General features: G+C 39.0%; 1 protein-coding gene across 1 annotated transcript in view; it reads right to left on the bottom strand.

Moving 5' to 3' along the window:
- BEND2 (BEN domain containing 2) overlaps positions 1 to 10,292 on the bottom strand; it is a 47,103-nt gene extending 36,811 nt beyond the window's left edge. Inside the window, 4 exon segments of the mRNA XM_039852291.1 lie at positions 5,193 to 5,344; positions 7,873 to 8,064; positions 9,882 to 9,985; positions 10,201 to 10,292. Coding sequence (XP_039708225.1) covers positions 5,193 to 5,344; positions 7,873 to 8,064; positions 9,882 to 9,985; positions 10,201 to 10,292 — 540 coding nt within the window.
- Positions 10,293 to 11,069: the final 777 nt, after the last annotated feature.

Here is an 11,069-nt window from a genome sequence, read left to right as displayed (position 1 = left end):
ACAATTTGGTGCTGGACAGAGGGGAAAGGGGTTAGGGGGATGGGAGAATGGGGTGAAGGGTTAAAGAAGTACAAATTAGTAGCTGATGGATGGTCACAGGGGTGGAAGCATGGCATAGGGAATGCAGTTAGCATTAATACATTGGTTAGGTGGAGGGTCATGGGAGGGAGGAAGCAATTGGGGGGATCGTTTTACAAACTATATAGATGTCTAATCAATGTACTGTATACATGAAACTAATTAAAATAAATTAATTAAAAAATATATAGATACATATGTATTAATAATGCTTCCACCTTTTTCATAATCATGTTCTTGCCTAGAGAAGATTTATTAATAAACCAAAAGGAAAAATGAAAGAAAGAAAGGTTTAAGACTTTAATTTCACTTTCAAGCAGAACCAAAGGCCTAAAGTACCTCTGCCCATTGCAAATACTACAGCAGCAAGAAAAGATACTTGCAGAACTGTTTCCTCATTAAACCAACTATACTAAAGGCACCATTTTCACCAAGCTTAACCGTTACATACTTCAGGGTAGGACAGACTAGTCTTCCAATAATCTAGTACCAAAAGTGCTTTAAAAGGAAGTACTTTTAACTGCAAACAAAGAACCAAATGTTATATGGCTTTTGATTTTCAAATAATCCAACAGTGACACTTTGTGGACAAAAGAGGAAACTTAAGCACCTATTTTTCTTAATAAATTAATCTCTAATTAAATCCTTTTCCAGACTAAAACAGGATAAAATAGGTCAATAGACAGCAAATAACGATTACATTTAAGTATAATAACTCTTTATTCTAAGGATGAATTGCAGACTATATGAATAATTTAAATATAAATATATCAGGTAGGCTTCTAGTCAAAATGGTGGAGTAGGTTAACATATACTTACCTCCTCCTCTCACAATCACATCAAAATTACAACTAAACCATCATTAGGAGTTGCCTAAAGTCTAGCTGAACAGAAGTTCTACAACTGGGGACACAGAAGAGGCCACCTCAAAACTGGTAGAAAGGGCAGAGACCTGGAACGAGCTGGTCCCACTCCCACGTGTAGTGGTTGAGGATCAGAAAAAAATATCTCAGCTGCGAGGGTCCCCTTGGAGGAGTGAGAGGTCCTGGCTCCACACTGGGCTCCCCGGCTCTGGGTTTCAGTACCAGAAAGAGAAGTCCCCACAACTTCTGGCTGTGAAAACCAGCAGAGATTGTGGCTGAGTGAAGAGTGAGACAGAGGGCGGTGGGAATAGCAGAGATTTCTCTTAAGGGGCCTGTGCGCAGACTTAATAACTGACAGACTCAGTCACTCTGAGCTCCAGTGCTGGAGCAGCAGCTTGAAAGGCACCAGAGACATACAGGGAGGAACTGAGTTATCTGGCTTCAAGGTGAGGGCTGGAGAGGCAGCTTTCTCCCAGACAGAAGTACTGGCAGAGGCCATTGTTCCTTTGTTGAGCCCTCCCTACTCCCAGCATGCAGATGCAGGTGGTAGCATGTCTGAGTCAAGGTCAACTTGGCTAACACAGGTCACCCTGCCCAGTTGATTCCCTGAGACCCTGCCCACCCAACATGCAGGCCCACCCAAGCCACTTCCAGTGGCTTTTCCATACAAATAGTCTGTCTGGGCTCATGCTGCAGACTTTCCTAACATTTCTCAAAGGTTCGCAAACCCAAACAAGCACCATCTGGCCTTGGCGTGCCCTGTACCTCTTGCTGTGCAGCCCTAAGTGCAGCCCCAAGTCCAGCATAGGCAGCAGCTGCCCTCAGTTCATGGCTTGGTCTCTCAAGGTACCTCCAAGCCCAGCATAGGTGGTGGCCATCTGTAGATTGCTTTGTGATTCTTGCAAGGTGACCCTAGGCAGGGCACAGGCTGCAGCTAAACTTGAGCTGCAGCAGGGCCCCTCCCAGGAGGCCCCAGAGCCAGCACGCCCAGTGGCCTGCTTCAGATCAAGCCAGAGCACCACCCAGGGCTACATCTGAGGATGACACACGCAAGGGCAAACTGGGCAGGCGCCACAGCCCTGCTAAAGTGAATCCTGCTCCATAGGGTCAGCCTCTCGCCGGCCAGTCCTCACAACCAATCAGCCCGAGAATCAATCCCTCCCACTGATGTGCAGAGCAACCAAAAGTCAACTACAATAGGAAGCAGGCACACACAAGACACACACCTGGAGAACCCGGCTCAGCTGACCAGGTAGATTGCACCAGTGGGCCCCACAGAACACCTACTACATAGAGCCACCCTACTAAGACTGGGAGACATAGCAGCTCTACCTAATACATGGAAGCAAAAACAGGAGGGACATCCAAAATGAGGAGACAAAGAAACATGTCCCACATGAAAGAACAGAACAAAGCTCCAGAAAAAGAATTCAACAAAATGGAGAAAAGCAATCTAACAGACACAGAGTTCAAAACACTGGTTATAAGGATGCTCAATGAACTTAGGGGAAGAGTAGATGAACTCAGTGAGAACTTAAAACAAAGAGATATAAATAAAAATGGAGATAGGAAACATAAAAAAGAACTAGTCAGAAATGAAGAATACAATAAATGAAATGAAGAATACATTAGAGGGAATCAACAGTAGATTAGACAAAGCAGAGGATCAACTCAGCAATTTAGAAGATAAGGTCGCAGAAAACACTCAACCTAACAGCAACAAGAAGAAAAATCCAAAAAATTGAGGATAGTTTACGGGGCCTCTGGGACTACATCTACCATACCAACATTCGCATCATAGAGATACCAGGAGAATAGAGAGCAAGTAACTGAAAACCTATTTGAAGAAATAATGACGGAAAAGTTCCCTAATCTGGCAAAGGAAATAGACATACAAGCCCAGAAAGCACAGAGAGTCCCAAACAAGACATATCATCATTAAAATGCCAAAGGTTAAAGACAAAGAGAATCTTAAAAGCAACAAGAGAAAAGCAGTTAGTTACCTACAAGGGAGCTCCCATAAGACTAGCAGCTGATTTTCAACAGAAACTTTGCAGGCCAGAAGGGATTGGCAGGAAATACCTGAAGTGATGAAAAGCAAGGACCTACAACCAAGATTAGTCTACCCAGCAAAGTTATCATTTAGAATCAAATGACAGATAAAGAGCTTCTTAGACAAGAAAAAAGAAAAAGAGTTCATCAACACCAAACTAGTATTATAAGAAATGTTAGAGGGACTTCTTTAAGAATAAAAAAAGACTGAAAACATGAATAATAAAATGGCAATAAGTACACACCTATCAACAATGACTTTAAATATAAATGGATTAAATGCTCCAATCAAAAGATAAGGTGGCTGAATGGATAAGAGAACAAGACCCTTATATACACTGCTTACAAGAAACTCGCTTCAGATCAAAAACACACAGATTGAAAGAAAAAGGATGGAAAAAGATATTTCATGAAAATAGAAATGGAAAAAAAAAAGCTAGGATAATAACACTTTACCAGACAAAACAGACTTTAAAACAAAAGCTATAACAAGAGACAAAGAAGGACCCAGTAATCCCATTTCTGGATATTCATCTGAAGAAACCCAAAACAGTACTTTCGAAGGGACAGGTGAATCCATATGTTCACTGCAGCATTATTTACAATAGCCAAGTTATATTAAGGCAACCTGAATGTCCATTAATGGATGAATGGAAAAAGAGGTGGTACATATATACGATGAAATAATACTCAGCCATGAAAAAGAATGAAATCTTTCCATTTGCAACAACATGGATGGACCTAGAGGGTATTGTGCTGAGTGGAGTAAGTCAGAGAGAGAAAGACAAATGCCATATGATTTCACTCACAAGTGGAATCCAAGCAAAATAAACAAAACAGAAACAAACTCATAGATACAGAGAACATTTTGAGGGTTACCATATGGGTGGAGGGTTTAGAGGTGAGTGAAAAAGGAGAAGGGATTAGAAGTACAATTTGGTAGTTACAAAACAGTCATGGGGATGTAAAGTACAGCATAAGGAATATCGTCAATAATATTGTAATAAATGCGTATGGTGTCAGATGAGTACTAGATTTATTGGGATGATCACTTCATAAGTTATATGAATGACTAATTACCATGTTATACACTTGAAACTAATAGGAGATTTATGCCAACTGTAACTGAAATTTTTTTTAATTATTTTTAAAAAACATATCAAATAGTTATTAATATCTTTGTTTTCAAAATTACCTGAATTAGCCCTATATTACAAAATTAGCAAAAATTATATGGAATTATAATACAGATTAATTATAAAAACAATAATGCCATCTTACTCTTGTATAGTGCTCTATGCTTTTTAAAGTACTTTCACATAGTTATGTCAGGAACCATGGCTCTTGGTAGGCAATTAACATTATCCCCAAAGATGAAAATATTGGAGCTAACAGAAATTAAGAGAATTGCCTATAATACTTACGTGGTATTATTATCCTCAATCTTATGTAAGGAAATAAATGCATTTTCTGTTAAGTCAAATTATATATAGTTTAATAATCTATTTTATTCAACTTCAGAGATGAAAAAGCATAGCAGAATATGATGGAAATGTAAAACAGTACAACCACTTCGGAAAACCATATGGCGGTTTTTGATAAACTTTCATCTGCCCTGTGACCCAGTATTTCCACTCCTGAGTATTTACCCAAGTTAAATGTAAACATATGGTCACTAAGAGACTACATAATAATGTTCATAGTCACTTTACCCATAGTGGCCAGAAACTGGAAACAACTCAAATGTCCATCAAAAGGAGAATGAATAAACAAATTATGGCTATTCCCACAATGGCATATTGCTCAGCAATAAACAAGAATGAAATACTGCTACAACCAGATGATTCTCCAAAATATTATTCTAAGGAAAAGAGACTGTAACACAAAAGAGTGTGCACTGTATGATTCTATTTATATTAAGTTCTATAAGCAGTCAAAACTAATCTATGATTAAAAAAGATCAGAATAATATTTCTCAAAGGTTTGGGGAGGGTGGGGACTTATGAGAAAGACGTATGAGGCAACTTTCTGCAATGATGGAAATGTTCTTTATCTTGATGGGGGTAGGTATACATATTTGTCAAAACTCATTCAGCTATATACTTTAGATCTGTGCATTTTACTATATGAAATTAAACTCACTTTTTAAAAAAAAAAGCAGAATTAAAAAAATAAAGATTTTAACTTTACTATACAAACCATATCATCTTCTTTCGAATCAGAGAATTGTCTGTTTTTGCACGGTGGGATAAACTCCACTTCTGCTGAGTTGGGGTTACATGTTTTTAAATTTGCTGGATGGTTCATTTGTGAAACTGGTTGGTTACTTAGCTCTGCTAAACCTTCAACTCCTGAAAAGCAACACATAAAAAAGTTAATTCACATATTTACAACCTTAATAAATTTAATATGGATATGTTCTCAGAATGCCAACTCAAATTGAATTGGAGTCCTGGCTGAATTTTAGTGAAAGCAATTTGTTTTTATAATTTAAATAATTATCTAAACTGACTCAAGAAAAAATAGAAAATCTCAACAGATCTATAACAAGTAAAGTAATTGAATCAGTCATCACAAACCCCCCAGCAAAGAAAAGGCCTGGACTATAGGGCTTTTACTGGTAGATTCTACCAAACATTTAAAGAATTAACAACGATCCTACTCAAACTTTTCCAAAAAAACTGAAGAGCGTATACTTCCTAAATCATTCTATGAGGCCAGAATTACTCTGATACTAAAGTCAGATAAAGACATTACAAGAAAAGAAAATTATAGGCCAATATCTGTTATAGATATAGATGAAAAAATCCTCAACAAAACATTAACCAATCTAATCCAACAGCATATTAGGATTAGCTACAATGACCAAGGCGGATTTATCTCAGGAATGCAAGGGTAGTTCTACATAAGAAAACTCATCAATGTAATACATCACATTAATAAAACCAAGGGGAAAAAAACTATGATCTCAATTGATCAGAAAAGGCATTTGACAAAAATCCAACACCATTTCATTAAAAAATTCTCAAAAAAACTAGGAACAGAGAGAAAATTTCACAACCTGATAAAGAGTACTTATGAAAACCCACAGCTAACACTATATTCAATGTTGAATGACTGAAAGCTTTCCTCCTATGCTTAGGAACAAGACAAGGGTGCCTACTTTCACCACTGGTATCAACATTATACTGAAAATTCTAGCTAGAGCTATTAGGCTGTTTAATGCTACTAAATTGTACACTTACAAAAGGTTAAAATGAAAACAATGATGTATGTATATTTCACCACAATAAAAACAATATTTACCTGACTACCTTTACTGAAATCTCCTATTCTGAATTTTTCTGTTAGATAAATAAAAGGGATCAGACTATATATAAATACTGCTCTGCAACCTCCTTTTTTTTTCACTAAATGTGCATTGGTCTTTCCAAACCAATACCTTTAGATATACTAAAACCACTTTAACAGCTTCTTAGTTTCCTATCATGCAGACAGACCACGATTCATTTAACCAGTCGCTGATTCATGGATATTCGAATTACTTCTGAAGCTTTGCTCTTGCAAAAAACACTGCTGAACAGTCTTGCACTTGTGCAAGTTCTATGGGATAAATTCCTAGAAGTAGAAATGATAAAAAAATGGGTATCCACATTTGAAAATTCTTCTCTTGTTCATTTCCACTAAGGAGTACTGTTGGAGTCAGCCAGATATAACACACGAAGGAAGTATCTGCTGGTCTTGCACATATTTTTAGAACCAGAACAAATAACAAGTGGTATCAAAAGGGTTTTTGGCATCAGTTAGATCAGAGTTCCACAAACTATAGCCTGTAGACCAAATCCACCTTACCACTTGTTTTTTGGTATAGCCTACAAGCTAAGATTTTTTTTACATCTTTAAATGATTTAAAAAATAAAAAAACAAAAGAATATTTCATTGAAATAGAAAAATTATAAGAAATTCAAATTTCAGTGTCTATAAGTTTTACTGAAACATAGCTACACTCATCAATTTATGTACAGGCTGTTTTTATGCTTCAATAGCAGAGTGGAGTAGTGACAGAGCCCTTATGGCTGCAAAGCCTAAGATATTTACTATCTGGCCCTTTACAGAAAGGTTGCCAATCTCTAAACTAAGCAAACATTTCAAATTTTAAAGAGTAGGAAACCCAGTTCTCTAAGCAAAAGGCAAAGAACAAATTGTCATATAGCTACTGAAGAAATGGCCCAAGAGGTTAATGTCTCTTGGCTCTCTGTATACAAGTGAGGTGAATGGCCTCACATTTCCATCACTGTGGTTGAGAAGCAACCATTGAAAGGACAAGTAGCTATGGCAGTTCTGGAAGCAGGACTCCATTTCCCACGGACTCTTTTTGGGGTATTAATGTAAATGGTGCTATTTTTAATATCAAGTTCTAATTGTTTATTGCTGGTATACAGAAAAAGGATTCACTTTTGCATATTAACCTAGTATCCTACAATCTTGCTATAATTGCTTATTAGTTCCAGGAGTTTTTTGTTGATTCTCTGAGACCTTCCATGTCATTTGTTCCAGGAACCCTTGAATTTATGTGTTTCCCATAAATTCAGCTTTTACTTTGTCACCACAGTTATAATTATAATTGCCAAGCACAAATTTTTCAGAGAAAGAATATGTTCTTCATAATGCTTTCTGAGGCTACTTCCCCACCCTCTGTAGAGCAAAAATAGAAAAGGAAAATGACAAAGCTTAAATGAAGGAAAAATGCAAGCACAAGTAAACATTATGGCCCTCTGCTAATTACTAATTAATATAAAACACGTAGGTATATTTAAGCAATTTACTGGAAAAAGGGATCAGAAGCAAAATTTCAGAGGAGGAAATTTAACAAAATTACCATATGACATTTGGTATGGTGGCTGATAGTTATCAGTGCTGCCTTGAAAATCTGGTTGTGTGGTCACCATGCTATCAGTGGAATCTGTGTTCTCAGTAGACTCTGTTTCAGAATCTTCTATTATCACAACGTCATCATCATCTTCATTATTGTTGTTATCACTGTCATCGTCAATAGTTACAACGATATAATCTAAGAATAAAAACAGAGAAAGTTTAGGTTAGATACCACATTAAATAAACGGTTTCTAGAGGAAACTACCTTATAAAGTTATGGATTATTTAAAAAATATATTTTAGCTGAAAAATTACATTAAATATTTTCATATCTCTAATCATTGCAAGCTAGCTAAGAAATCAATTGCTTAGTATGAAGTTTTGAGATATATATGTATGTTTATATGTATGTATACAGACACAGAGAGTATTATTTTTAGTACTTCTGATTTTATAGAGCAATAAATTTCTTCTCATTTAAAAAACATGAAGACCTGGCCCATGCTATTATATGTTCAATGATATATTTTTAACTTTTATTTATTTTTTATCTGGATTAAAATTTTTATTTTTATTGAAGTAAAATCCACACAACATAAAATTAACCATTTTAAAGTGAACAGGTCAGTGACATTAAGTACATTCACAATGTTGGGGAACCACCACATTTATCTAGTTACGAAACATTTTCATCATCCCAAAATAAACCCTATACCCATTTAAGCAGTTATTAGTTTCAAGTATACAGTATATTGGTTAGACATTTATATAGTTTATGAAATGATCCTCCCAATTACTCTATCACCCATCTGGCTCTACATATAGCCATTACAATACTAGTGACTACATTCCCTATGCTGTACTCTCCATCCTTGTGTGTTTTTATCTTTTAAATTATATAAATGATGCTACATAACCAGACTCTGTGATGACCATGAACTTCCAAATTTGTTCTCTAAGCTAATATTAATCATTATAATAATAAATCATGCAGAAATAAAGTACAAAAGTAAATGTTGCTATAAAGCAAATTAAATTCATACTGAATCTCACAAAATGTGAGATGGCCACGAAAAAACTAGATGTGAAATATCAACTCAGTAAACCATTTAAACGAATATGAAAAATAGCATGTTATGCAAAATATATATAAATGAGCTTTATTTCTTAAAGTTGGCCTGAAAAAGAATAGTAACTTGAAGTATTGCATTGCATATAGCTTAGATTCAATACATTTATTTGAACTAGAATAAAATATTAGAATAAAGTAATTAGCTAGTGTGAGGGGTGTGGCGGTATGTAAATGGTGCTAGATTGAGAATCACATGATGTAGGTTCCAATTCAGGCTCTAGAGGCAGCCTCAAAACTGACTCGAGCTTGTGTCCTGCTTTATAAAATACCACGCAGAAAAGGTATGTGTAAAATCACTACTTATAAACCTTAAACCAGTTTACCACTTCATGTTATAAAACTCTAGAGCAGTCCGAATTCAGAAAGAGTTGGGTTGAGGAGGGAATGAAGTGATCCCCAACAGACTAAGTTGGAGCCTTTTTTTTAATCAAACGACCGTGCTTTACTTAAAGAAGGCTTCCCCTGCTTTACCGAGGTCCTCACATATTTCGGTATTCCATGATCTCTGCATCAGGCTCTATACGCGGAGACTTCTCCACACCCGCATTTTTATTTTCTTTTTCCTCATTTACGTATTTACAGTAAAACAGCAAGCCCGCACTATCTGTTTTTGACCAAACGTGGTTACCATCAAAGCCTCAAAATCAACATCTCGATCTCAGATGTTATAACGAATCAACTCGTTAGTTCATCGATCCTTTAAACTCAAAATTCTATATACAGTCTGAGAGTCTTGGTCCTTCCTGGACTCCTACCTCCTCCAACAGGAAAAAAAAGGATAAAAGACCAACACAGTCCCAGAAAGTCAGCACCAGTTACTCAATAAGCGGCCAATATAAGCTAATAGGCAGTAGCACCCTTTGAGAGGCTATGGGAACCACCTCGAATCACGCCACCGCGGCGCTGCTGAAATTTGAGGCTGCAAAGTGCAGACCGCTCGCAAGGGGCGGTGCTCAGCAGCGGCTTGAGGGGGTGCCCACGAGGCCTTGAAAAAAGTTCAAAGAACAAGTGCGGCCTAATGGACCAGCTCTGAAGCCGTCCTCTGGAGGGCACCAGAAACGCACTGCGGTGGCCCAGCCTCCGGAGCAGAGATGGCGGAGATTGTTTCAAGACCACTAGGTGGGTACTGGAAAGAATCTCGGCCCTCGTGCAGAAACCAGGCCCCGACACTCCGAACGCTAGCGCCACGAGCAGTGTCACCTCGAGCCCCTGGGACACCTTGAACCCCCAAAATGCAGTGAGCCCCAGATCACCCCCGACCCTGGGACGCCATAAACCTGAGCGGGCGCCATGTTTAGGTTCACCTCGAGTCCCTAGGATCAAAACCTGAAGGCCACGAAATGCTGATCACCTCGAGCCCCCAGGACGCCATAAACCTGAGCCACACGAGCGCTGGACGCTGAGTCCCTAGGATTCCATAAACCTGAGCGGGGCACGAAGGTCACCGAGTCCCTAGGACTCCATAACTCCTGAGCGGCGCCACGAGCCAGGTTCTCGAGACACTAGACGCCATAAACCTGAGTGGGCGCCACACGAGCCGTGGATCGGCCTCGGAAGTCCCCAGGACGCCATAAACCTGAGTGGCGCCACGAGCGTCGAGAACGCCTCGAGTCCCTAGGATTCCATAAACCTGAGCGGCGCCATGAGCGCGAGGTTCACCTCGAGTCCCTAGGACTCCATAAACCTGAGCGGCGCCACGAGCGCCAGGTTCTCCTCGAGACACTAGGACGCCATAAACCTGAGTGGCGCCACGAGCGTCGGGATCGCCTCGAATCCCTAGGACGCCATAAACCTGAGTGGCGCCACGAGCGTCGAGATCGCCTCGAATCCCTAGGACGCCATAAACCTGAGTGGCGCCACGAGCGTCGAGAACGCCTCGAGTCCCTAGGATTCCATAAACCTGAGCGGCGCCATGAGCGCGAGGTTCACCTCGAGTCCCTAGGACTCCATAAACCTGAGCGGCGCCACGAGCGCCAGGTTCTCCTCGAGACACTAGGACGCCATAAACCTGAGTGGCGCCACGAGCGTCGGGATCGCCTCGAATCCCTAGGACGCCATAAACCTGAGTG

This window comes from Pteropus medius, unplaced genomic scaffold, assembly GCF_902729225.1.
Source record: "Pteropus medius unplaced genomic scaffold, Ma_sr-lr_union100, whole genome shotgun sequence".
NCBI lineage: Eukaryota > Metazoa > Chordata > Mammalia > Chiroptera > Pteropodidae > Pteropus > Pteropus medius.
Note: the sequence above shows the minus strand (reverse complement) of the source record. Positions and strands in the feature narration are given on the sequence as shown.